At 40.6% G+C, this 27770-nt stretch overlaps 1 protein-coding gene across 3 annotated transcripts; it reads right to left on the bottom strand.

The window, feature by feature from the left end:
* Positions 1-27770, bottom strand: PAFAH1B2 (platelet activating factor acetylhydrolase 1b catalytic subunit 2). Of its 3 annotated transcripts, XM_019811329.2 has the most exons (7): positions 27616-27770; positions 20873-20960; positions 9623-9712; positions 8667-8783; positions 7049-7171; positions 6804-6889; positions 3193-3377 (listed from the first exon to the last, which is right to left on the bottom strand). In XM_019811329.2, the coding sequence occupies exons 2-7, from the start codon at positions 20951-20953 to the stop codon at positions 3341-3343; spliced, it is 534 nt and encodes a 177-aa protein (XP_019666888.2). In that variant the 5' UTR covers positions 20954-20960; positions 27616-27770; the 3' UTR covers positions 3193-3340. The 3 variants fall into 3 exon arrangements, with proteins under 3 accessions (XP_003992441.1, XP_019666887.1, XP_019666888.2); XM_003992392.6 differs by lacking the exon at positions 6804-6889 and having other exon boundaries at positions 1-3377; positions 27616-27769; XM_019811328.3 differs by lacking the exons at positions 6804-6889; positions 27616-27770 and having other exon boundaries at positions 1-3377; positions 20863-20912.

Below are 27770 nucleotides of genomic sequence, written 5' to 3'. Positions count from 1 at the left end.
TTTGAGTGAAATGTTTACATTTATATTGAAATATGCACTAAAACAGAATGAGTTCTACTGGTCAATGAAACTTCGCCAAAGCAGAGTCACAAACTTCTGTTGGGGAGGCCCAGTCAGCTAGCAGCAGTGATCCCCAAGCAGGAACACCAAGGAGAAGCGGGAGACCCACTCCAAAAAGCCTCCTTTCCAGAGACCCCAACTCACTTCTCCCACATGCACCCACACGGATTTCGGAGCGTGGACATGCTCCTCATTTTCATATATTTTTAGTTTCTTCTTCACTGCAATAAATATAAAATTGGCAATGCTCATACACCACAGCACAGACAGTATTTCAGGCTTTTAGCATACAACTGTAAACAGTGACTAGGTTAAAAAAAAGTTAAAAAAAAAAAGTTGTGTTTTGTTTTGTTTTGAACCAACAAGAGACAGAATTATTAAGAGCAGGGCATGAGCTACTCAAGATTTGTTGTGTCGGATTAAGGTTTTTCACAGAAGATTCAGGTTTAGACAGATGCCCCCAACGGTCCAAAAAGACCCAAAGTGGGAGCTACACCACTGCCCATGGCAGCCCAGAAGACGTAGGCAGCAAAACAGCATGCCTCAGGTCAGTGTTGGCAGTACATCCTCCACCTGCCACATTCACAATGTGACCGCAGAATCTACAATGCCATCACCGGCTGCCGGCTAGGATATCGGGAATGGATGGGCAAAGGAATTAAAACTTGCTGGGGGGAGGATCAGAACACCTCTGCTAGCTGTCTGGAAAGTTGGCCCCTTAATCACAATGACAACTAAGACATTTCACTTGGACAGTGCATTAAGTTTACATATACATGAAAAGTGAGCAAGAAATCCAAAGGGTAAGCATTAAGTTCTGTCACTGTAGCAAACAGGGATGTCAAAGAAAAACAGATGAACACTTCCTGCCTAAAGCAGTGCAAAGAAAGCTGGCAAGAAATGAAAGTGGACTCAGTATCTGCACATTAGCAACGGGGCAGACTTTTATTTAAAAGGCTAGTGGTTCAAATACTATTGCTCGAATAGCTCTGGTAGGTATAAAATGTAGTAACACCCGAGGTTTACACACATAAGCAAAGGAGCTGAAGACCAGCTCACAAAGGGATATTTGATTCTTAGTCAAGAGGGAAACTAAAAGCGCATGCTGCAGGAATCACCTAAGGGATTTGTTTGGACCACACTCCCGCCCTCTGACAAACGGAAAAAGACCTGAAGAAATGGTCTTTTTACAGACAAACTTCTGGCTTTATTAAATCTCCTCCTTAGAACAATGCCTAACAATGCCTAGCTAAGAAAGAACCTGTCCTGAAAAACTCAAGAATCCGGGCTACTCAAAACAGAAGAGGGAACTTTAATGTGGGAAACGAGTCTAGTAAACATCACATGTACTTTCTGTCATTAGTGAAGACATGATACATTCAGAAATGTAGTAAAAAAAAAAAAAAAAAAAGACTAAAAATAAGACGGAAAAAATATTCCTAGAGAGAGGCTTCACAAGAAAACATCAGCCCAAGTTCTCTATCCTTCTCAATCACAAGTGGCTCCATGCTCAAATCGGCAACCCCCTCCAACTCACAAAAGCATTTGCCTTGCAGGCAGATCATCCAGCTTCAGCCTTAGTCACTGAACTTGAACGTTAAGCAGAATCTGTGCAGAGCACGTGTTAAAAGGTTACTCCAGTACCCACCTGGTCCAGTTTAAAGTATTTGTTTGTAGATCCAGTTTGTACATATTCCATAGGTATACCAAACAATAAACCATGTATCATCCCATTATTTTTAAATGGCAGTTATTGTAGCTCAAGCAAACCAACAGGATTATAAAGAGCTCTCTTGGAAGAAATTTTCAGGTGAAAATACTCTAAGGAGAAAACCTGAAAGTTAAACAAACCTAGTTCTTTTTCACTAAAATGGTGGGATCAAGGCAGAAATGTCTGTTCTGAAAAGCAGCTCCGTTTGTTTGCCCATAAGGAAAGGCCAAATTTTTCTGGACTGATTATAATTTAAAAACTAAGCCAATAAAAAAATAAAATATACATCTTAAGATACTATAAAACTTGAAATAATGTCAAGGCTTATGGAATGGAAAATAGAGTTCTGATTTTTTTTTTTCCAAAAAAGGAAACTGTAACATATTTTACAGGAAAAAAAAAAAAAAAACACAAACAAACAGAACTCCTCACATGGATAGCACGACACAGACTCTATGCACAGAACACCTCACAAGGACGAGTTGCACATCAGTAACATCATGAGAGTGACTGACTGGGGACTTACACTTCCAGCAACAGAGCTCCTAGGTCGAAAATGTGTTAAAAGCTTGTAATGTCAACGAGGGCTCCCCCCTCCAAAAAAAAAAGAGGGGATGAGGGGAAATAGGGAGGAAAGGCTGCATGCATGGGTCTATTATAGACATGATATTCAGCAGCATAAAAATAATACCCTCCGCAGAGTCCCCCAAATGGGGCAAAACCTATCTTCCACTGCTAAACACGGGAAAGATTAACAGAGTGGAACAAATTCACTTGTAACCATAGCATCTCCCATATTTGAGTGACAAACACGTTCAATCTGATGCTGTAAGTTAAAAAAAAATGTGGCAAAAACATATGAGTAAAACAAACTAAAAACAAAAGGCTACATTATGAACCTTAAAAACTGGAAAAAACATCTGTTTTAAAGCCAAGTAGGTGTGATCCTGATCATTAGTATATATGACATAATCCATAGAAAGAAAGGCCAAGAAGAAAATCTTCATTTTGTTCAGTACTTAGGCTTGATGTTGTCCTAGGAAAAACAGTGATAACCGAATGAAAATGTCACACATACAACTAAAAAGTCCCCTTCTGGTTTCAAACGAATTTAAACAACAATCTTCCTTGGCTAATTTTTCTCCTGTGTCAAACAAACCTTCTATGTACAGGACCAGTTTAAATCCCTCCTCCCTTCAAACACTAGATATGAACATCCAGGAACATTCTACAATGCAAAGTGCCTTAAGAAAGAGAAGGATTCTGTAGTGCCAGTGATATAACTGATCTGAGGAAGCTGGGTGCTATTAACACTGATGGGAGCCAGTCAGGCAATGGTGGTTTGTTTCTCCTCAGGTGTTTCCTCCAATAACTGCATGATCAGTTCATGCAGGGGTTTGCAGATCTTTGCGTAGCCCCCTCCCGTGAGATGCAGAAAATCAAACATGTCGTGGCAGGAGATGGCACCGTCCGAGTGCACGAAGCCCCCATCTGTATCCAGGAGCTGAACATTGGCAAGCTTCGGCAGGGAAACCTTGAGGAGTTGGTTCACCTTGGCATTCTTTTGCCTCAAAGGGTTGGGCTTCTCACCTCGAGGTAACAAACCCTGGGGCAAAGCAGAGAAGAACAGAAGATGAGAAGAGTCACTGGTTTTTCCCTTCTTATTTATCTGTGATTTCAGTTACTCCTAGAAGAACTGTTCCATTTGGCACCTTTCGACACTCTGAGTTCTCAAACACTGGACTAGACTGGTTCTGGTGGAAGTTCTCTGACCATTCCATCTCAGTTTTTTCACAAGTTCCTCTTCCTCCTCCTGTCCCTTAACTGTTGGTAGTCTTCAGGTCAGGGTCTTGTCCTTGGCCCACTACGAACACTAGCTCAAAACCGAACTTGAGCATTCCTGAGGCACTCCCAACTTGACATGTCCGAAGGCAATTCATCATCGTCTCCCCACAATATGCTCCTACTACGTCCTCCGTATCAACTGTCATTCTAACATCCCTGAGTCTCTCATTCCACATACCTTCCCTATTTATCATTAAATTACTTAGCTTTTGCCTTCTCAATATTTTCAATTTTTTTTTTCTCCATTCTGATTATACGTGCTGCTATGGCTAGGAAAGTTACCACTATTCACTCAGTTAACGTAAAGTCTCCTGACTGGTCTTCCCTTCAATTCATTTTCCCTACAGTCATCAAAATAATCTAGCTCAAATACACATGTATTTATTAACGTTACATGGAACCCATACTACTACTGCACATGAGAAACAGAGATGGGACAAATGTGGTCTTAAAAAATCAAAGCCACTTCATGTTTGCTAGAATAAAACAGATGTTTTCTAAATTCATTTTTAACTTATGTGAATCATCTAACTTTTAGATAAATCACATGTCTGTCCTCCCATGGTCCATGAAAGTCTAAGCTTATACCGCAAGAGCAAGGTTTTATCATCACAAACTAGGAATGTCCTTTTATACAAATTGATCCTATTATAAAATTATTGTCAGACAACCTTTTATTGGTTTATAGCTAATGATACCACACAGCAAGTTTTTGTTATTTCGGCAAAAAATTTTCCACCCATTTCTCCTAAGAGGTATTATTTCACAAAAATAGATTTTCTGTGGGTATTCTACTAAAGGAAAAAAAAAAAAAAAACCCCGTTCATGCTAAAGTAAGTACTTGTTCATGTCTGCTTTAATTTTTTTCACCAAATGTTGGCGCCGTGGTTACCAATTTATTGTGACTATATAGTTCCCTTGTTAAGCGCCTCAAAAATTTCACAGATGAAGTCAAGCCTAAACCCTAGTTTACAGAACTGTTAAAGTATAAGGCTTTGCCTCTGACAGTTAACAAAAAAAGAACTACCCTCAAGGCTCACAATGAGCCAAATCTGGCTGAGATGTGAGCAACCAAGAAGGATGGCCAGTGAACAGCAAATACATACTTTGTTCTGTCATTCAAAGAATATCATGGCAGTCAAAGCCGTAAGAAATGATTAAACCTTAAGAACAGGGACCACACCTACTGGGATTTTCAAGCCAGGATGAGAAAAGCAGCTTATGTATTTGCATAGCATTTTCCTTCATATGAGAGTATCAAAGGTATGCCATGTGATTTTTTTCCCCCTGTAATAATTAATAATTGCTACAATACTGGGGCACCTAGGCGGCTCAGTTGTTTAAGTGTCTGACTCTTGATTCTGGCTCAGGTCACAATCTCACGACTCAGGAGTTTGAGGCCCACGTCGGGCTCTGGGCTGACAGTGTGGAGCCTGCTTGGGATTCTTTCTCTTTCTTTTTCTCTCTTTCAAAATAAATAAATAAAAATTAAAAAAAATTTTTTTCTTAACTGCCAAAACATTATGTTAGAAGAAACAAAAAAGAAAAATATGCTCCCAATCTCTTCACCATGTGACAACTATAGCAGATCATGGAACAACAAGTTTGAAGTGCACGAGTCCACTTATTTACAAATTTTTTCTGATATAGTACTGGAAATGTATTTTCTCTTAGGGTTTTCTTAGTAACATTTTCTTTTCACTAGCTTTCTTGTAAGCATACAGTATGTAATACACATAACATATGAATACGTGTTAAATGACTGCTTATCAGCAAGGCTTCTGATCAACAGACTGTTAGTAGTTAAGTTTTGAAGGAATCCAAAGTTACATGCGGATTTTGAACCGTATGGGGGTCAATGCTCCTAGCCCCCATGTTGTTCGAGGGTAAACCGTATTTTAAGTAACTCTAAATATAATGCACATATGGTTTAGCATTTGGAATTTTCACTTAAATACATCATAAATCCAATCTCCACACAGTTCTCTCAACTGTCACAGGATTAGTGCTATTATATTCAATGGCTTATTCAATTATGGGCCCATTCAGTAGTTATTCAGGGTATGGCCAATGTTTTAGTGTTGTAGACAACACCAGCGTACATCCAATTTAAAAGTCTGGCTGCAACAAAGACTTTTTATTTATGGAGAATTCATTCAGCAACACTCATGCAACTAATACATCTTGAGCAACTATTATGTAGCAGCCCCTGTACTTCAGAGGTGGACTCTTTAACCACAATGCAATCCTTTCTGGACTAGAGCAAGGATATAAAAAAGAATGTGAAAAAAAAAAATAACATAAGACATGGCTCCCCAGCACCAGGAAGATAAAATCTACACTCTTATCTAGCCATACAAATCACTACATGACCTGGCTGTGGCCTCTTTCTTCTCACCAACCCAGCCTTAAACTTTAATCGAAGACAGCCCAAAGTTCTTCAAGCACCCTCCTTCACTCACCCAACAAACACACACCTAGGTATATATGCCTTCCATCCTTTTTCCCCCGACCTGTAATGCCTTTTCTTTCCTTTCCCCATTTGTCTGGAGACAAATGAATTCTTTAAAACTAAAGTCAGATTTCAGCTTTTGTGTCTAGAATACACAAAAGCTGTTCTCCCCTTAGCATACAGCGTACCAATTCTCTCTTCATATTGCTACGTCCACCTACCACTAGACCAGACTGACAGCTCCCTGACAGGAACAAGGTCTTATTTATTTTTGTAGGCTCAAGACCCAGAACAGTGCCTTGTACATAGTGATCTTCACGTTTGTTGGATAAATATCTTAACATCATCTCATTAAAAAACTGAATACCTATCAGATTCCACAAAAACATACATTTTTAGTTTTGCTATTTTTAGTGTTGCTAAGAGTATCTACAGGTAAACTTTTACACTGAAATAGACAGCTGTTTATCTCTGAGACCACGAAGATTTAATGCTTTTAATCTCCACAAAGTGTAGCACTCTCTGATAGGGTAAGACTATAAAGTACCCATCTTCTTGCTAACAGAATCGCTGATGTTTTAGAGACGTCAGAGATTTTAATAAATACACCACATTTAACATATAAAGGGATGGAACAACACACCTAAACTAATCCAAACCCAAGTCTAACATAAACAGATTTAGGACTAGGACTAGTTTCATATGCAATTTTAAACACTATCAGAATGTTGCTACCTGAGGCAACAAAGACGATTTCCACATCTAAGCGAGGATGAGCAGGTAAGAGATGACCCCCACAGCTGGTCTGGGAAATGATGAAACTGGTAAGACAATGGGACATATCAAAGAAGAGCCCCCTCAGGACTATCGTAAACTGCTTCCACCTAAACAGTCTCTATTTCACGAGTGATCATATATCTAAAAACATTCCTCACCTGACTTAATGACATCAAAGACTCTACCCACCAAAGACTACATACCAATACGATGATCTTGGCCTGCGGCTGCCTTGTGTTGATAAGTTGTACAATGGCCTCGATTCCACCTGCTACTTCTTCTGCGGTATTTTCATGGTTGTTTGTTCCTACCCAGACAACAATGACCTATAATTAAGGGGGAAAAAAGCGGGGAGGAGGGCAGGGATAAATAGCCAGGAATAAAGGAATGTTTAGATAAAAACCTAATATTTTGATAAAAATATTTATGAATATGTAGATAAAAATCTTATTTCAAAAATCAAAGGAAGGAAAGATGAACTTGTCAAATGGTAGTGGAGAACTTCAACTGAGCAGCCACCCTCAAATACTGATTTAAGGCCTCATATATCTCAGGATAAATTCCAAGCAGATCAATTCTGAAGCAGTACAACTGTACTAAGAAGAAATGAGAGAATTCTTTCATCATTGTGGAGTTGAGAGCTAACCTCTTAAAATCCAGAAACTATACAAAAAAAGATAACAAATTCAACTGTATAAAAACTCTGCATGTCTTAAAAAAATACTAAAATAAAGTGAAATCTAAGAAAGTCAGGGGAAAATATCTGTAACTCCTACCATACTAGAAGTATCTTCCGGAAAAAAATAACAAAAGTACCCAAGGGAGTGTAACTGGTAGAAGTAAATACACAGTTGTACTCAAGGAAAAAGAGTTGCTGGGCTGGAAGCTGGATGCAGTTTCAAGTTTTTCCTCTTTATTTAAAAAAAAAAAAAAAGCTCAGGTCATGATCTCATCGTTCATGGGTTCAAGCTCCAGGTCGGGCTCTGTGCTGACACTTCAGAGCCTGGAGCCTGGAGCTTGCTTCAGATTCTGTGTCTCCCTCTCTCTCTAACCCACCCCTGCTTGTGCTCTGTCCTCTCTCTCTTTCTCAAAAATAAATATTAAAAAAAATAAAAATTTACAAAGTGGCTGTCACCTAGAGACATACATTTTACTATATGACCCAATGTAACTTTCCACCCTGTCACAAAAGACAGGGACATGGAGGAGTTTTTCTATTAGAAAGGCAAAAAGTAAAATATTTTCAACAAAGGCAACTGTCATCAGTTTTGAGTATTTTTTCTTTGTTTAGGACTGAAAAAAATGATATGCAGTGTGCCAACTCAGGACATTTATAATGTGTTAAGTTACTGGGAACAGGTTTATGGTGAACATTTGTTCACATGTGCTTCAGATTTTCTTCAGAAAAACTTGGGAGGCCTCGATTACACATGTAATGTGTTTACATGGATAGACCAGATCCAAAATTCCTTCCTGAAGTGAATGGGGTGGCACTGCGGCCTTGGCCCCCTTCTGGGAAGTCTCCCACACACACTGCTTTCAGGTCTACGGGAAAGCATTAAATCCCTTCCTACTGCTGAAAACGGGCATTATTAACAATTACCAATACAACCTAAGCAAGCAATGCCCCAATTTCTTAGAGGGCATTTGGCACATTCTTAAGCAAGGACAATATTATTTAAATGGGCAAAAAGCAAAGACAATAGCAAAATAATGCTTTAAAAAAAAAAGTAATTTGTTTTTACTAGCAGTTTCAATTTAACTCATCTTGGGAAAAGAACCAAGATTAAAAGATAGTCTAAAAATTAAGTTTCACTTCACCTTAGGTTTAATGTTCTCCAGTTCTCCATTCTTGAGTCTCCACAAAACATGTCTGGTTGTATCCCCCCCAATTCCAAAATTCAGTGCATGAAGTGGGGAAAAAAGCTCTCGCCATATCTAAAAAGAGAAAAAAACTGGCTTTATTTCAACTGAGTGGGAAATAAAATCCCTCAACTACAATGTGTCGCGAGGTACCTAAAAGAACAATTTCCCTCTTTGTGTTCAAATGTTATGTGTTCAAACTTGTGTTCGCAGGGCACCGCATCACTCACTTCTCGGGCAGCCCGCCACCTTGGCCAGAGAACTGAGTCCCAGTGCCACCCGGGGCCCTTTAGGAGGTACCAGCATTATGACCAAGGTGCCAGCTCAGTTAGCTCTCCCTTCCCTTTACTCAAGTATCTAAAGGAACAGGGTGAAGTAGAAATACGGGAGGAAGAAATTTAGAGTGCTGGAGCCAGAAGGAAATTAAGCTATCTTTTCCTTTCAACTGCCCTTGGAAGAGTGAAAACCTTAAAAAAAAAAGATGTGGAACAGCTCCCCACAAAAACACAACAAAATAAGGAAATGGTAAAACAAAAATCTTAACAATTGAGAATCACAACCAGGACAAATATATATATATATATATATATATATATATATATATATATATATATATATATATATATATAAATAAATACATAAATAAATAAATAAATAAAATAGAGAAGGTTCTCGGAAGCCAAGGCAAAAACGAGAGCGGAGTTACAAACAATGCTAAATTTTGTCTCCTCACGCTTGGTGGCACAAAGAATCCCATTATGGAGGACTGACCTCCCTCATACTCACACTCTGAATTGGAGCTTTGCTAAACTGTCACGAAGAAGCCTTTCAGGTTCGGCTCAGAATGAAAGTTTGCTAGCAATGAACAGATTTACCTTCGTAGCCAAGATGCACCCTTGCCACGTCGGCCTTACCTCGTACTGCTGCATTAACTGCACCATGGAGTCCCCCACAAACAGCACGTCAGGTTCCTTGTCTTTACAGTCCAGGACAAATCTGTTGTGCTGGTTCAACAAAGAGAGAAATTAGAAACTGGCATCTTCTCTGTGACAGGTCTTTGCCTAGACAGAACAGTTGTCCATCAAGTTACTGTGTTGTTAAACATTCTATTTAGCCTGTCTGTGATTAACTACTGGAACTTTCTTCCCACCATTACCACACTGATTATTCTAATATGCTCAAGAAAACTGCAATTCTACTCAAACCAGACTAAAAAAAAAATACATTTAACATGTTGTTTATAAGTTTATCTTTTCCTCAAACTTAAAATTTAAAAAAATATATATTTATTAATTATTTTTTTTAATGTTTTATTTATTTTTGAGACAGAGAGAGAGAGACAGAACACGAGCAGGGGAGGGGCAGAGAGAGAGGGAGACACAGAATCCGAAGCAGGCTCCGGCTCTGAGCCATCAGCACAGAGCCCGACGCGGGGCTCGAACTCACAAACCGCGAGATCATGACCTGAGCCGAAGTTGGACTCCTAACCGACTGAGCCACCCAGGCGCCCCTAAAAAAAATATTTAAAGAGAAACGACAGACAGATACAGCATGAACAGGGGAGGGGCAGAGAGAGAGGGAGACACAGAATCCAAAGCAGGCTCCAGTCCCTGAGCTGACAGCACAGAGCCTGACACGGGCTTGAACTCAAGAACCACGAGCCAAAGTGGGAGACTTAACTGACTGAGCCACCCTGGCGCCCCTCCTCAAACTTTTTAAGACAGTTTCAAATATACAGAAAAGCCACAGTACAATAAACACCTGTACATCCTCCACCTCTATTTGACAATAACATTTTTACTTTAACTGTTTGTGTGCTGAACCATCTGAAGGTAAGCTGCAAATGCTGTGATTCTTCACCTTTAAACATTTCAGCACGAGTAAAGAAAGTCTCCTATAAATCCACAAAAGTATTATCACCTCTAAGCAAATGAACAATAATCCCGTAACATCTAATATTCAGTCCATACTCAATCTTTCCAATTGTTCCAAGACTTGGATAAAGTATTACATCTCTTTTATTGAACTAGGACCCAATCAAGAATCATGTGTTTTATTGGGATTTTTTTTTAAGGGGGGTGGGGAGAGAATGTTAAACAGCCTCCACACTCAACACAAGAGCCTGACAGAGGGCTCAGCCCCACAACCATAAGCTCATGACCTGAGCCGAAATCGACAGTTAGATCTTAACCGACTGAGCCACCTAGAAGACCCTATTTACATGTTTGTAATGTGCCCTTTGAAAATGTCTGTTAACCTCCAAATATGAGACAATGGCAAAGTGGGACTCAAGCCTTTCTCAGTCTGATCCAAGCCTGTAAGTAGTGGTGACTGTGGACCTAGTCCACTTCTCTCTGTTGCCAAGGCACAAGACACTTTTATTTATTTTTAATTAAAAAAAAAATTTTTTTTAACGTTTATTTTTGAGAGACAGAGCGTGAGCAGGAGAGGGACAGAGAGAGAGGGAGACACAGAATCCAAAGCGGGTTCCAGGATCTGAGCTATCAGCACAGAGCCTGACAGGGGACTCGAATCCATGAACTGTGAAATTGTGACCTGAGTTAAGGTCAGATGCTTAACCGACTGCGCCACCCAGGTGCCCCTGACAAGACACTTTTAAAATGGATTTTACGGGGCGCCTGGGTGGCGCAGTCAGTTAAGCGTCCGACTTCAGCCAGGTCACGATCTCGCGGTCCGTGAGTTCGAGCCCCGCGTCGGGCTCTGGGCTGACGGCTCAGAGCCTGGAGCCTGTTTCCAATTCTGTGTCTCCCTCTCTCTCTGCCCCTCCCCCATTCATGCTCTGTCTCTCTCTCTGTCCCAAAAATAAATAAACGTTGAAAAAAAAAATTTAAAAAAATAAATAAATAAAATGGATTTTACTCATTGATGCTAAAGGACATAGTTTAAGTTTCTATATTCATCCCCAAAACAAATTTACATGATGCTTTAGGCAACAGAAAGGTCTGAATGCTGCCCCCTTTTTTTCAAGTTCTACATTCAACGATGCTTCCCTTAGTAATTAAGGTACAGTTATGTTGAAGTATTTCTGCTAATATCAGAACAGACAACAATGCAGTGAATCAGAGATACTCATCTGCTCTGGGTGAAAATACAAAAATACTTCTGGAAATAATTTTAACAATTTATTAAAGAGTTGCTCCTTACGGTGATAGGATTTGAGACCGATTTTCCTTTTTTGCATCCACGTCTTTGTACACAATTTTTGGGGGGCACCCGGGGGCTCAGTCGGTTTAGCGTCCGACTTCAGGTCACGATCTCGAGGTTCACAAGTTTGAGCCCTACATGGTTCTCTCTGTCAGTACGGAGCCCGCTTGGGGTCCTCTGTTCCCCTGTCTCTCTGCCCCTCACCCGCTTTTGTGCACTCTCACTCTCTCAAAAATAAACATTTTAAAAAATTAAAAAAGCTTTTTAAATTACTGTTGTTTCAATACTTTTTAGTTAAAAAAATTTTTTTTTAAATGTTTGAGACAGAGAGACAGAGCATGAGCAGGGGAGGGGCAGAGAGAGATGGAGACCCAGAATCTGAAGCAGGCTCCAGGCTCTGAGCTGTCAGCACAGAGCCCGACGTGGAGATCGAACCCACGACTATGACATCACGACCTGAGCTGAAATCGGACGCTTAACCGACTGAGCCAACCAGGCACGCCTCAGCAAGTCGTTTTAAACTGAAGGGATAAGATGGGCAAGAATAAAACTTCAGCTGGTGAGCAGGTACACTTCCACAACACATCACCTCTCTACTGAGGTACTACAGTACTAACTACCTCTCAATACCAATAAAATAGTTCATGCTTCTAGAAGGTCATGGAATTTAAGCTCCGTTGTTCTAAAGGTTCCGGTACTCTATATTTTCTTTTTAAGTATAAAAGTAGCTACAGTAAGTTTGGAAAAACAGAAAGATCAAAACACTTCGAATTCTATCATCTTAACCCATAACTATTACTGTTTCGGGGTATTTTATTCTTGCTACTAAGAAAAATTATTTTATTTATTTTTTAAAATAGGCTCCACACCCAATATGGGGCTCGAACCCACGACTCCAAGATCAAGAGTCACACGCCCCACTGACTGAGCCAGCTAGGCGCCCCTCTTCTTGCCATTTTCCACGTGCCTCTAACACCTTTTTTTTTTTTTTAAGTTTTGTATGTATTATGTATACCTCCTTCTGGCACAATAGCTTTGGAGAGGAACAGAATATGTTCAAATTCTACTTGTCTACTTTCTAGCCCAGAAAGCAATATAACCTGACACTTGTTTTCCACATATGCTCATCTGCTGGTAACTTTTTTTTTTTTTTTTTTTTTTATTTAAAAAATAAAAAAGCCTCCATGCTCAATATGGGCCTCAAACTCATGACCCTGAGATCAAGAGTCTCACGTTTTACTGACTGAACCAGCCAGGCATCCCACACCTGTTGTAGAGGTATGGAGAGGAAAGTTTTAGGGAAGAGAGCCAGCTTTTGGCTGACACTCAGTAGGTACTCCATCAACAGTGGCCACTGTAACTGCAGTTAACACTGCACTAGAAGCATTTTTCTATGTAGCTACGTGAGTTTCATAACCATAATTTTTAACAGCCACATAATATCCTACTGAACAAATCCACTGACACACCCATTTTTTAAAGTTTTCCTACTGACAGACTTGCCAGTAGCGTCCTATTTCCTGTGATGAGGAAATTTACACATACTCAATTTTGTACATGTTGGGAATTCCTAGGTGAAAGGAGATGAGCACGTTTGTGGATCCCAGATATAGTTCCAGGTTGTTAACAAAAAGGGCTGTATCTGTACTGACTCTAGCACTTCATCAGAACTAATTTTATCATCTTGCACCAACATTGGATATTAGTATTTCTCCCTCCCTCTCCCTCCTTTCTCTTCTCATTATTTTAATCTGTAGTTTTTGGGAACAAAAAGTGAAACACTTCCTGTCATGTATTGAGATACTTATCTAGTGGTACTTTGAGGATATTTTTGCTGATAATATAAGAAAAAATATCAACGTTTCTGCTGCATTACTTACTACAAATATTTTCCTCAGTCTGCTCCTGAGCCTTTTTCTGGTTAACATGTTTTGATACAATTTGTATTAAATTTGTCTACAGTCAAGTCTTTCAGTATCACCCTTAAATAAATCTTATTATGAAAAATATCAAACATCCACAAAAGCTGAGAAAATAATATAACAAGCCTCCATGTATTCATCACCAGCTACAGCAATCATCACATGGCCACTATTATTTCAGTCATCCCCTAAACTACTGACCCCTACCCTCAGATTATTTTAAGCAAACTCAGTATACAGCATTCTATATTTATTCTATTTATATTTAGTATACCATTTATATTACTAGTATAAATATTTCATTACATAACCCTTTTTTTAAAGTTTATTCAAGTAATCTCTACACCCAACATGGGACTCGAACTCACGATCCCAAGATCAAGAGTCGCATACTCTTCCAACTGAGCCCGCCAGGCCCCCCTAGTGTCACTATGCAACTCTTAAAAAAGTTTTTTTGGGGGGGTGATGCCTAGATTGCTCTGCCAGAAGCCTGCTTAAGATTCTTCCTCCCTCTGCCTCTCTCCTGCTCATGCACGCACACTCTCTCTCAAATAAAATGGAAAAAAAAAAAAAAGTTTTTTGAGAGAGCGTGTACACAAGCAGGGAGGGGAGGGCAATGAGGAGGGAGGATTTAAGCAGGATCCACTCTCAGTGCAGGGCTTGATCTGTTGAACCATGAGATCATGACCTGAGCCAAAATCAAAGAGTCAGACACTCAACCAACAAAGCCACTAAGGTGCCCCCGAGTTTTAAAAAATAACCACGATACCAATGCTACTCTCCCAAATTAACAGCAGTGTCTTTAATATCAACAAATAACCAGTGTTCGGGGCGCCTGGGTGGCGCAGTCGGTTAAGCGTCCGACTTCAGCCAGGTCACGATCTCGCGGTCCGTGAGTTCGAGCCCCGTGTCAGGCTCTGGGCTGATGGCTCGGAGCCTGGAGCCTGTTTCCGATTCTGTGTCTCCCTCTCTCTCTGCCCCTCCCCCGTTCATGCTCTCTCTCTGTCCCAAAAATAAAATAAACGTTGAAAAAACAAAAAACAAAAAACAAAAAACAAATAACCAGTGTTCAAATTCAAGTCATAAAAAAATTTTAGTTTTTTTAAAAGTCAGAATCCAACTTGTCTCTTAAATCTTTTAATCTACAGGTTTCCCACTCCCCCTGCTACTACCTCCCAAATTTACTTTTATTTTTTAATTTTTTTAATGTTTGTTTATTTTTGAGACAGGGAGGGGGGGAACAGGGAGAGAGGAAGGGGGAGAGGGAGAGAGAGAGAGAGAGACAGACAGACAGACAGACAGAGAGACAGACACAGAATCTCAAGCAGGCTCCAGGCTCCAAGCTGTCAGCACAGAGCCTGATGCAGGGCTTGAACTCATGAACTGTGACATCATGACCGGAGCCAAAGTCGGATGCTTAACCAACTGCGCCGCCCAGGCGCCCAAATTTATTTTTTAAATATTTTAAGAAATATGATCATTTGATCTATAACATCTCCCATAGTCTGGATTTTATTGACTGTATTCCTGGGAACATGTTCATCTGTTCCAAGTATTTCCTGATATGTGGTACACTAGTTTGGCAATACCTCATAGGAAGTACTGAATATCACATCAATACTTGTTTTAATCATGATTTTTTTTTTTTTTTAGAAAGAGTGTGAAAGCACGTGCAGGCAGGGGAGGTGGCAGGGGGAGGTGGGGAGAGAGTGAGAAAAAGAGGATCTTAAGCAGGTTCCACACTCAGTGCAGAGCCCAGCACGTAGCTCAATCTCACGACCCTTAGATCATGACCTGGGCCAAAACCAAGAGTCAGACACTTAACCAACTGAGCCACCCAGGTGCCCCTTGTTTTTTTTTTCTTTTAATGTTTTGCTTTGAAACAATTTTAGATCTACAGAAGAGTTGCAAAGATAGTACAATATCCACTCAGCTTCTTCCAATGTTAACATCTTACCTAAGTATGGTACACTGGTCAGAACTAAGAGATTAACATTGGTAAATGGTATCAGCCAGAATAGTTTTACTCAGGGGCACCTGGCTGGCTCAGTCAGTAGAGTACCTGACTCTCCATCTCGGGGTTATGAGTTCGAGCCCTGCACTGGGTATAGAGATTACCTAAAAAAAAAAAAGTTTACTCAGATTTCACCAATTTTTCCACTAATGTCCTTTTTCTGTTCCCAGGACCAATTCAGGATATCACATGGCATTTACTATATATGTCTTCTTGGTGTCTTCCAAGATGGGACACCTTCTGGGTCTTCCCATGTATTTCATGTCCTTGGCCTGTTTAGTATCAGGTGTTTTATAGAATGTCCCTCAATCAAGGTCTGATATTTTCTCATGAATAGAAGGCGATGGGTTATTCTGGAAGACTACCACAGAGGTGATGTGCCCTTGTATCGTATCAGAAGGGAGTACACAATATCAACACGACTTATTAACTGGTGATGTTAACATTAATCATTTGGTTAAGGTGGTGGTTGCCAGATTTCTCCACTATACATTTATTATTTTTCCTTTCCATACTGTATTTGTGAGAAACAAGACATTAATCCGGCTCACAATGATGAGGAAATTGAGCTCTACCTTCTGGAGGGAGGGGATATCAAAAAATATGTAGTCAAATGTTAAAAACACCAAAGTAATTTCCAGGGAGATACTTCTGAAGCTAGGCAAATACACTGTTTCCCCTGGAAGTTGTACCTACTAGTATTCATTGATGGACCTTCCCTGTAGTAATTACTACTGTGGTGTTGTAATGAGATATATCTTTTCCCTTTCTCCTTCCCTGTTTATTTATAAAACATTTTATTTAAAAAATTTAAGTTTATTTATTTATTTGAGAGAGACACAGAGCACAAGCACAGGAGGGGCAGAGAGAGAGGGAGAGAGAGAATCCCAAGCAGGCTCTGCACTGCCAGCACAAAGCCTGACATAGGGCTTGAACTCAGAAACCATGAGATCATGACCTCAGCCGAAACCAAGAGTCGGACACTTAACCGACTGAGCCACCAAGGCGCCCCTAAAAGATTTTATTTTTAAGTAACCTCTATACTCAACTTGGGGCTCAAACTCTTCAACAGTCACATGCTCTATTGGATGAGCCAGCCAGGAGCCCCCACGTTTATGAACTCAAGTTATTTTCTAAGGAAGATGTGTCCCTTATTTCCTATTTACCTAATCACTTATTTATGGCAAAATGGACTCATACGTATTTTATCCTTGAGTTACAAGCCAATAATACTATGTTGCTCAAGTTGTCCAACTTTGCACCTGAACGCTCTTTCAGGTGGCCTCAAGTGGTCAAAGTGACTATATCATTAAAACAGACCAGTATAGGGGTGCCTGGATGGCTCAGTCGGCTAAGCGTCCGACTTTGGCTCAGGTCATGATCTAGAGGTTCGTGGGTTCGAGCCCCGTGTCGGACTCTGTGCTCAGAGCCTGAAGCCTGCTTTGGATTATGTGTCTTCCTCTCTCTCTGCCTCTACCCCACTCACACTCTGTCTCTCTCAAAAATAAATAAACATTAAAAAAATTTAAAAAACAAACAAAACAGACCAGTATCACAGGTCTTCCATGAGACATGCTGAGGACATGTCACTGCAGTGATATTCTTGCCACACATCTTTTTCCCCCCCCTCCTTTTCTGAATACTTGCTTTCTTGCACTACAAGACACTCCTGGTTCATCTTTCATTTTCTTTGCTCTGGCTGTAGAAGCAATCATTTCTCCAAGGAGCTCTGGCTCCTTTCATTGGAGAATTAGAAACCAAGATCTGGGTGTGTGTCTGTGTGTGTATATTACATACATATATATTTCTTTAAGTTTATTTATTTTGAGAGAGAGAGAGAGACAGAGAGAGAGAGAGAGAGAGAGAAGGAAGGAGGGAGAGAGGGAGAGAGGGAGAGAGGGAGAGAGGGAGAGGGAAAGAATCCCAAGCAGGCTCTGAGCTGTCAGCACACAGCCCGACACAGGGCTTGATCCTACAAACCATGAGATCATGACCTGAACCAAAACTCAGAGTCAGACACTTAAACCGACTGAGCCACCCAGGCACCCCTGGGGATATATTTTAATATTTAGTAAAGTCATCCTTCTATACTATGTAAGCTTTTTTTAAAGTTTATTAGTTTGAGACAGTGTCCCTAGTTACTACCTTTAATAAAGTTATAAATAACCTAAAAATACCTGAATGGTATTTTCATATATAGCAATGAAATACTACTTAAAGAGAGGAAAAACTACAGCTCCACTTTTAACATGCATGATATACTGTAGAAAAATACATTAAAAAACATAAAAAGCTTAAAAATATGCAAAAATTCTATACACATATAATTAGAAATTTTATATATACACCATGTAAACGCATGAAAAAACCCCACCAAATTTAGGATACTGGTTTGGGGATGGGAGGTGGGAAAAAGATGATCACTGAGGGGTATACAAAGAACATCAACTCTATTAGCAATATTTTATTTTTTTAGGGTGACTGATAAACACACAGCCGCTCATAATACTGTTTTTAAAGACACAAACGAACTAGAAAAATTAAGAAAGAATAACCAAGCAATTGATCTATGTAAGAACAGTTGAAAAAATACTAACTACCAATCAAAATAAACTGGTTGACAGACTGATTTTTATGTCTAGGAAGACAAAAACATAAGAATACTCTATAATAATCAAGAGTGTAAAAAGAATCATTAAATACTAAAATGTAAAACTTTGGGTACTTAAAATCATAATAGAACTTGTTATTTCAAAGAGGAAATATGGCTGCAAACCAGTAAGTGAAGATTAAATCTAGTTAAGGCTAAGTGGTGACAGTCTATTAGAAGTTAAGAATATGAAGATACAGTGCTAAAAAACAATGAAGGAGCACCTGGGTGGCTCAGTTGGTTGAGTGTCTGACTTTGGCTCAGGTCGTGACCTCAGGTTCGTGGGCTTGAGCCCCACGTGGGGCTTTGCACTGGTAGTGTGAAGCCTGCTTTGGATTCTGTCTCCTTCTCTCTGCCCCTCCCCTGCTCGCATGCTTGCACACACACACTCTCTCTCAAAAATAAATAAACATTAAAAAACAATGGAAAACATCAAGAAGACTCAGGAGTCAGCCTGATAGGATTCCCACTTGCTTTACCTGGGACAATGTGAGCTTCAAAACTGCACTGAAAAGAAGACCCAAGAGTCCATTCCATAATACATTCGGTTTAGGCCAACAATCTTAACCAACCAAGTGATCAAAGTCAGCATCACCAATGAAACAAACGAACATCATGTACCTTCCATGTGATGCACCAAGGACACCACTTCACCGATAACCCTGCCAAAGATGCAAAACCTGAATCTTAATTATGAGGAAAATGACAAATCCAAATTGAGGGAGGCTCCACAAAAGAAATGGCTTATGTTCCAAACTGTCAATGTCATGAAAAACGCAGGCTGAGAAATATTTCAGATAGAGAGGACAACTGAATACAATGTGTGATCCCAGACTGGGAAGAAAACTGACATAAAAACAGTGAGACAAATGGAGAAATGTGAATATGGTGTAATACCAATATCACGTTTCCTGACTTTAATAACTATATGTAGTTACGTAAGAAAATGTCCTTATTCTTAGAAAATACACTGAAATATTTAGGGGAGAACGGGCACGAAGACTGCAACATCTTCCCACACGGTTCAGAAGACACCGTACGTTGGTGTATACACATACAAATACAAATACAGACAGAACAGTTAGGCAGATGTGGCAAAATGATAACTGGCAGGTCTGGATGAAGGATATAAGAAATTCTTTCTAAAATATTTGTGGTATTTGTATAATTTTGAAATTAGTTCAAAATAAAAAAAAAGCTTAAAAAAAAAGAATGCTGTGGAGACATCACTATCTTTCAAAATCAACAGAAAGCAGTTACTATGCTTTCAAAATACTCCTCTGTACCAACATCAGACTGGTGATTACATAGGACATTAGCATCAAATCAGATATTCGTTTAAAATAAGAATCCTTGGGGCACCCAGCGCTTTCAAAATACTCCTCCGTTCCAACATCAGACTGGTGATTACAGATGACATTAGCATAACATCAGATTTTCGTTTAAAATAATAATTCTTGGGGCACCTGGGTAGCTCAGTAGGTTAAGCATCCAACTTCAGCTTAGGTCACGATCTCACGGTTCCTGGATTCAAGCCCCACGTCGGGCTCTGTGCTGACAGATCAGAGCCTGGAACCTGCTTCATACTCTGTATCCCTCTCTCTCTGTGCCTCCCCCGTTCGCACACTGTCTCTCTCAAAAATAAATAAACATTAAAAAAATTTTTTTAAATAATAATTCTTGAACACCTGGATGGCTCAGTCAGTTAAACATCTGACTTAGACTCAGGTCATGATTTCACAGTTCGCGGGTTTGAGCTCACCGTCAGTGCAAAGCTCGCTTTGGATCCTCTGCCCTCTTCTTTCTCTGCCCCTCCTCAACTTGTGCTCACACATGCGCGCACACACGCACGCTCACTCCCTCGCTCCTTCCCTCCCTCCCTCAGGTCATGATCTCATGGCTAGTGAGTTCAAGCCCCACATCGGGCTCTGTGCTGGCAGCCTGGAGCCTGAAGCCTGCTTTGGATTGTGTCTCCCTCTTTCTCTGTTCTTTTCCCGCTCATGCTCTGACTCTCTCTCAAAAATAAACATTTTTTTAAAAAATTAAAAATAAATAAATAAACATTAAAAATATTTTTTTACATAATAATTCTCGGGGCGCCTGGGTGACTCAGTCAGTTAAGTGTCTGACTTCGGCTCCGGTCACGATCTCATGGTTCATGAGTTCTAACCCAACATCTGGCTCTGTGCTGACAGCTCAGAGCCTGGAGCCTGCTTCACATTCTGTGTCGCCCTCTTCTATTCCCCTCCTCCCACTTGAACTCTGTCTCTCTCTCTCAAAATTAAATAAATCTTTAAAAATTTTTAAATAATTCTTACTGACCATAAAAAATGCCCCTTTGCTGCTTTGGTCAAAAGGCTTGGGAAAACTGAAAAGACTCATCTTGGGTGAATACATACGCACTTCCTTTTACCTGAGACATCCATCTGTCATCTCCTTGGATATCTTCTGCTGCATGTGGAATAGCTGCTGGGTTTGAGTCTCCTTGGCTCATTCTACACCTGAGGGGGAAAATGTCTGTGTCATGTTTCATTCATTAACAGGAGTGTTTATTTGTAACCACTTAAATATTACATGTCAGGTTTGAAATAATAATTTAAGTCTCACTGTGGTTTTGCCGAAAACAACTGGAGATTATTTTCAGCAGAGAGGAATTCAAGGACACGACTGCTTAAGTCCCATAAATATCTAGCATCATTAAACTTCTAGACAGGTTTGAATATCATTGAGGAACAGTGCATTAAATGCGTTACATAGAAAAAAATCTGCTGCAAGTATACACTTTACATCTACATTAATTTTTCATGATTACATGTTAACGTAAGTACCAAATGACACAAGGAATTAGACACTTAAGAGTTCAATGAAACCTGCATTAGAACCTTTTAGGCTGCTCAAGTTAGACACCTGAGAATTACTACAGCCATGATTAGAATCCACTACTAAACACCACAGGTAACTACTACAGATGGTGACAAAACTAGTCATAGGCTTTGGTAGTGGTTTTTGACAATGTTTACAAGGTTTTTTATGTTTTCAGGTCTCCACTAAGAAAATGTTATTAATGACTAACCCAAATACGGCATCTGATAGTGGAAAAGAAGCAATGAGTGAAATTTAGGAAAACTAGAAGTGCTAATCTTTCTAGAAAGACAAAAACACCCGACTGTTTTCAATCAACTCTAAAGTATACATACTAGAGACATCAGGCTCCAGAAATCACTTGGCGCATGCAAAGGATGTGAAAGAAAAAACTGGGGTTTTGTAGCTTACAGAAAAGGGGGCCATTCTCTTTTTCTTTCCCTTGCCATCATCAAATACAGCTAAGCTTTCTCTGAAAGAAGATGGAGATATATTCATTCAGTAAGTACTTACTCAGTAAACACACATGCTGGATTGCCAAAGCAGCAATTTTTGAGAATTAGAAAGTAACAAACCTCTAAACATAAAAACATACCTTCGTTCATGAAAAATACATTACAGAAGCAAACCAATTTTTTAGCACTATGCAAATAAATTAGCTCCACTCTAAATAACACTAGGTCTAAAAAAATTAGGCTCAGGGTTAAGCCCATATCTAATTGAAAATGTAAAATACCATCCACACCCTGTGTACAGATCTTCCTCAATTTACAATGGGATTATAATTGGATAAACCCATTGTAAGTTGAAAATATCCTAAGTCACAAATGCATTTGATACACCTAACCTACCAAGTACCACAACCTAGCATACCTGAAAGGTGCTCAAAACACTTACACTGGCCTACAGTTGGGCAATATCATGTAACACAAAACCTATTTTACAACAGAGTGCTGAATATCTCATGTAACTTATTGAATACTATATTGAATGTGACGAACAGAATGGCTGCATAGGTACAGAATGGTTGTTAGTGTATGGGATGTTGACCCTCGGGGTCATGGGGCTGACTGGGAGCTTTGGATCACTGCCACTGCCCAGTCACTGCCCAGCAGCATGAGAGGATCTTACTGCATATCGCTAGCGCGGGGAAAGATCAAACTTCAAAACTGGAAGTACAGTTCTACTGAATGCATACCGCATTCACACCATTGTAAAGTCAAAAATCCTAAATAGAGTCATTATTGTATCAGGGACCATCTGTATGTACTTCTTTTACTAAAATTTGCAACTATCAGAAAACAGCTATCTATGAAAAATTATATATGCCATGTTTTATATATACCAACTCCAACCCTTGCAAAATGAGATTTATGAGTAGGTAATTTAGGTAATTTGTGCAGGGAGCAAATGAAATTAGGTTTGCTTGACCCCAATAACGTCACATCTGGCCCACTAATCACAAACCAGTTTATGCTGACTCCCTAAAGAGGGCATTATATCTATCTAACCATTTCACCCAAAAAACAGAAACTACTTGGAGCTAAAAACATCAATGTAAAATACAAGAATTAGATAGAACTGCCGGATGAATTTGTAAAGCTCCAGTCAGATTATGGTATCTGTTTGAGGTTTCATTGTCCAAGATAAAGTATGGAAAAATTAAAAGATGCACAAAAGAAAAAGAAAAAATGACTAAGGGGGTTAAAACAAATAGTCACATAGAAACATTTAACGGGGGGGGGTTGCTTTTGTTTTTAAGCTAATAAAACATTCTATACCTCCTATACAAAAGTGTTTTTGGGTCTAAATTCAAGTCTAGATTGAACTTTGGCTACACAGGTTAAAATCTGACATGGTGCTTAACAGTAGTTTTAATTTTAAAAATACCTTTCCTGGGGTGCCTGCTTAAGAGTCCGACTTCGGCTCAGGTCATGATCTCACAGTTCGTGAGTTTGAGCCCCGCATCGGGCTCTGTGCTGACAGCACGGAGCCTGGAGCCCACTTTGAGTTCTATGTCTCTCCCTCTCTCTCTGCCCCTCCCCCGGCCCTGCTCACACACTCTCTCTCTCTCAAAAATAAATAAACATTAAAAAAATTTTTTTTTAAAAACAACAACAAACTTTTCTCCCCTGCTGATCAAACAGCTCTACTGACCTTAAGACAGATAAGGTGCAATCAAGTTTTTGCATCTTATGATTTCAAAATTACATATATAAAGTACCACAACAAACAGCTTCATTTTCCACTAATCCAAAAAAACTATTTCCTAAGTTTTTAAATAGATTTTTAAAAACCCAACTATTTCATTAGTTTGTGCTCATTTACTTTCCCACCTGGAGAGACACTTAATACGTTAGGTATTTTGTGAGACAAAAGTTAACGGACACAGAATTAACTGAGAGACCACTACCAAAACAGAGAAAAATAATCTGTCCTACTTTCACTATATGATTATATAATTGAAACTATTGTTCCTGGGATTGCTTAAAGAACAAGGGTGACAAGCTGCTAATACAGGGTGACCACTTAAAAGACAAAATGCAGGCACTTCAACTTCATTTCAGTTCTTGGGATACCATGTTCAGATCTTGAAAAGCTTCACGAATTTTGACAAACTGGCGGGTGTCTAGAGGAAAGGAGCCAAGACGGTGAGAAATTTAAAAGCGTGTCATGTTAGAAATAATTGAAAGGAATAGCTATGTTTATAACGTGTAGAAAAACTCAATCGGGAAGAGGAAGACACAGGACACACATAACTGTCAAAGTATTTGAAGATTCCGAGGAGGTATTAAGCTTAATTTGTATGTCCCCAAATAGGAACACAGGGCCAGTGGATAGACTGTACAGTTAGACAAATTTCTAAAAAATATGATACAAAATGACATGGCCTGCCTCTAAGTAGACTCCTCCAATAAAGATTCAAAGAGAGGCAAGCTGAGCACCTAACAAAAAAAGCATAAAGTGAATTAAAGCATATGAGTAAAGATTGCTCCAGATTCATGGGGCCCAAACATTTTTAATATTTTAGAATCTTTTTGAAATGTGCCCTGACATATGTACATTTATTTATAAATTAAACGTGAGTGGTTAATCTGTATATGAAATATTAATAAAGTCTATTTTCCCCCTTTCTACATAAAAAAATAAATGTAAGAAGAAGTTCTAAATTGTCTCCTGTATTCCAATGGATCATCTTCTGCAATCCCCAGGAGTGCACGTACTCTACATTCAAGACCAATGGTCTATTTAAGATATAAAACCTTTCGGTGACTCAGTCGATTGAGCAACCGACTTTGGCTCAGGGCATGATTTCACGGTTTTTGAGTTCAAGCCCCGCGTCGGGCTCTGTACTGACAGCTCAGGGCCTGATGCCTGCTTCAGATTCTGTGTCTCCCTCTCTCTGCCCCTCTCCCTCTCACGCTCTTTCTCTGTCTCAGAAATAAAAAAACATTAAAAAAAATTTTTAAATGATACAAAATCTTTCTAGATTTGATTTAATTTACTAACATGGATTTTCAGAGTTCCCCCAACAGGTAAACAACTCCTGATGAAGAACTTACTATTTGCAACTCACTGTGCTAGGAGCTTTGTTATTTAAATAAAACTGAAGCTCAGTGAGATTTCAGGAACCTGCTCCGAGACAGGGAGAGCTGGGATCGGAACTCAGGGTGACGTACCTCCAAAGCCTATTTATTATTCTTGAGCAAAGGACTTTTGGCTCTATATAGAAAAGATATGATAAATTCTCATTTACTAATTCAACTCACTTATATACCCTATTACTACTACCCAAATTTAGTGGCATCCTGATACTGTAAGCAAAATACTTTCATCTTGGTCCTAAATTTCTTCTCGGGCAAAATGAAGAAACAGAGACAGAAACTGAAGGGGGTAAAATGTCACTTATCTGAGGCTACCAGGCAGGCAGACCTGAGAGAAGACTGCAAAATATTCCCAATTAGCAGTCTTTTTTCCCCCCTTTAACTATGAATACAAGGTCATCCTTCCTTCTCTACACGGGCAAAGTATCTGAGCAAAAAAATTGTTTCTTTGTGCTTTCACTCGGATTTTGAATTGTTTTGCAAAATCAAATTATCACAGTGCAGAGTAGCTTTCCGTTTTATTGATGCCTATGGCTTAATAACCTCTTTAAAGAGCAGGTGAAGAAAAACTGAGCCAAAACCCCATGCAATCTCCTTTTTAAGAACCAGGTTGGAAATGTATAATCTAGGGGACTATGCATTTAGAAGATTTAAATAATTTGGGAGTCTGATAAAATAAGGTGTTGTTTTCTTTATAAGAGAAATGAAGAATGAATCAGGAACTATTCAGAACAGCCTATGGTAGGACACAAAAATTGAATGATTTTCGGTTCCCTGCCTCAGGTAGAGCAATACTGTAACACAGCAGTATTCAGAATGGGAAGCTGTACTCAGTAACCCAACAAAAAAAGTACCAACAGGGAGGGGGATCTGACTCCCATCTCACCTTCCTGATTAATAATAATCCCACTGGGGGGAATTATAAGTCACTAACTTCTAATCAGAAACAGCAGGTTCAGTTAGAAAAACAAAGCAGAATGGAGATAAAGATCCCAAGAAAGAAAGTTTTGTTAATTCAGACTCTATTCTGAATCTCTGATAGTCCATTAAAATGAGCTCTTTGGAAAAATGAAGAGTAAGCACAGCATTTCCGTTTTCTCTTCTTTCTACCTTAACCTGGACTGTGACAGTGAACAGAATTTCCAGGTACAATACTTCTACCGGTACGTGGTGTAGCACGTTTAATCAGAAAGCAGTTCCAACAACAAAGAAATATAAATTCTCTAGCTGAGCTGGATCTTTAGTTTAACCAAGAAAGACAGGGAGGAGAAAAGTTGCACTAAGAATTAAAAGATTTAGAATGTTTCCACTCTGACCTCAGACTCTTCATTTTGTTTCAGAGGGAATTAGCAGGGTTATTCTGAAAGGGAAGGAAAGCCTCATCCGGAATACCCTGCCTCAGTGGGCAGGTGGGTGGGTCCCAGGGTTCCAGCACATCCATAATTTATTATCAAATGCCCGCCCAAGCCAACAAATTAAAGCACAATGATTTCCTCCTCCTCCCCTGCTCCCCCACAAGGAGGCAACCTTTCCATCAGAACAATGTGCCCAGGACAAGCTAAAGACAAGCGTTTGGGAGGCCAAGGCATATGCAAATGCTCAGGAGAGACAATCCTCTGCATTTTCTTCCTCTTTCTCCACACCTTTATCTCCCCCAATTTAAAGCTGTGCAAAATGAAATCCTAGAGCGGGTGCGGATGGTCCTCCCTTTCTCTGCGGACACGCTCTTAAAAAGAGGCCAAAGCTTCAAGTGTTGCTTTTCTTAAGGTTTGTACATAAATCAAGAAAGGCAACGCTGGCCTGAGAGCCACCGAAAACAGAACAGTGAGTCACCGTGCAACGGGTACATCACAATCCTGGCCAGAGGTCCTGGTCGGGTAAATGGACACGGATGGACCAAGTAAAAAGCACCTGAGAAAATCTGCCCACTGGCATTTTAAGCAGCTGGTTGACCTTGGGCTGGGCCTCATCTCTAAAATGAGGTGGGCTACATAGCCTTTGGAGTCCTGACAGCCTGCGGGTTTCTGAATACATTGGAGACAACCGAGAAGTTTGAAAAGAGTTGAAATTTTTCAACAAAAGGGAGAGGAAAAAGTGCTCGGTCAACATGCAACCGAGTAACGGGTCTGCGCCCGCGTTGAAGGCCTCTCCGGCAGGAGGAAAGGGAAGGGAGGGTCTGAGGTTCGAACGCGGGGATGGAGGGAAGAGGCCAACAGCTGAGGCCAGAGGCAGCAGAGTTGCTACAAATGGGGCTTGCGGCGGTTCCCTTCCGGCCCCAGAGAACTGGGGTGCCGGGAGGCCTGCGCCAGGGGGTGGGCCGGGGAGGGGCGGCCGCCCCGCCACCTTGCCCCCCCGCCCCATCCCGGGAAAGACGGGTGGAGACGGCGGCCAGCGGCCTAGCCGAGTCGGCTCATTTGGGGGTGGGGTGAGGGCGGGAGGCCCTCAGGGGGGCGGCGAGCGGTCCCAGGGTAGCGCTGGCGAGTAGGGTAGCCACGCCGAGCCGGAGAGAAGGCGCGCGCGCGCGAGGCCCCCAGAGGGGCGGCGGGAGGTGGCGGGGGAGGTAGTGGCGCGGGGGGAGGGGCCCAGAGTGGGGGAGGGGAGGTCGCGAGCCTCTCACAATAACACATCGCCAGCCCTTCCGACCCCCGCCTCTAGGCCACCGGTTCCCCGCGACCCTGGCTGCACTCACTCAGGCAGAGGGTCCGTGCGGGCCCCAAGCGGCTGCGGCGTCGGCGGGTGGCGCGTCTGTCGCTCGCTCAGTCCCGGCGGCCCCGCTCCGGCGCGTCCCTCCTCGGGCCCCAGCACCAGCAGCAGCGCCCCCACTTCCGGTTCCCCTGCCACTCA

The sequence above is a fragment of the Felis catus genome, chromosome D1 (assembly GCF_018350175.1).
Source record: "Felis catus isolate Fca126 chromosome D1, F.catus_Fca126_mat1.0, whole genome shotgun sequence".
NCBI classification, from domain to species: domain Eukaryota; kingdom Metazoa; phylum Chordata; class Mammalia; order Carnivora; family Felidae; genus Felis; species Felis catus.
This window is presented reverse-complemented; position numbering and strand designations above follow the sequence as displayed.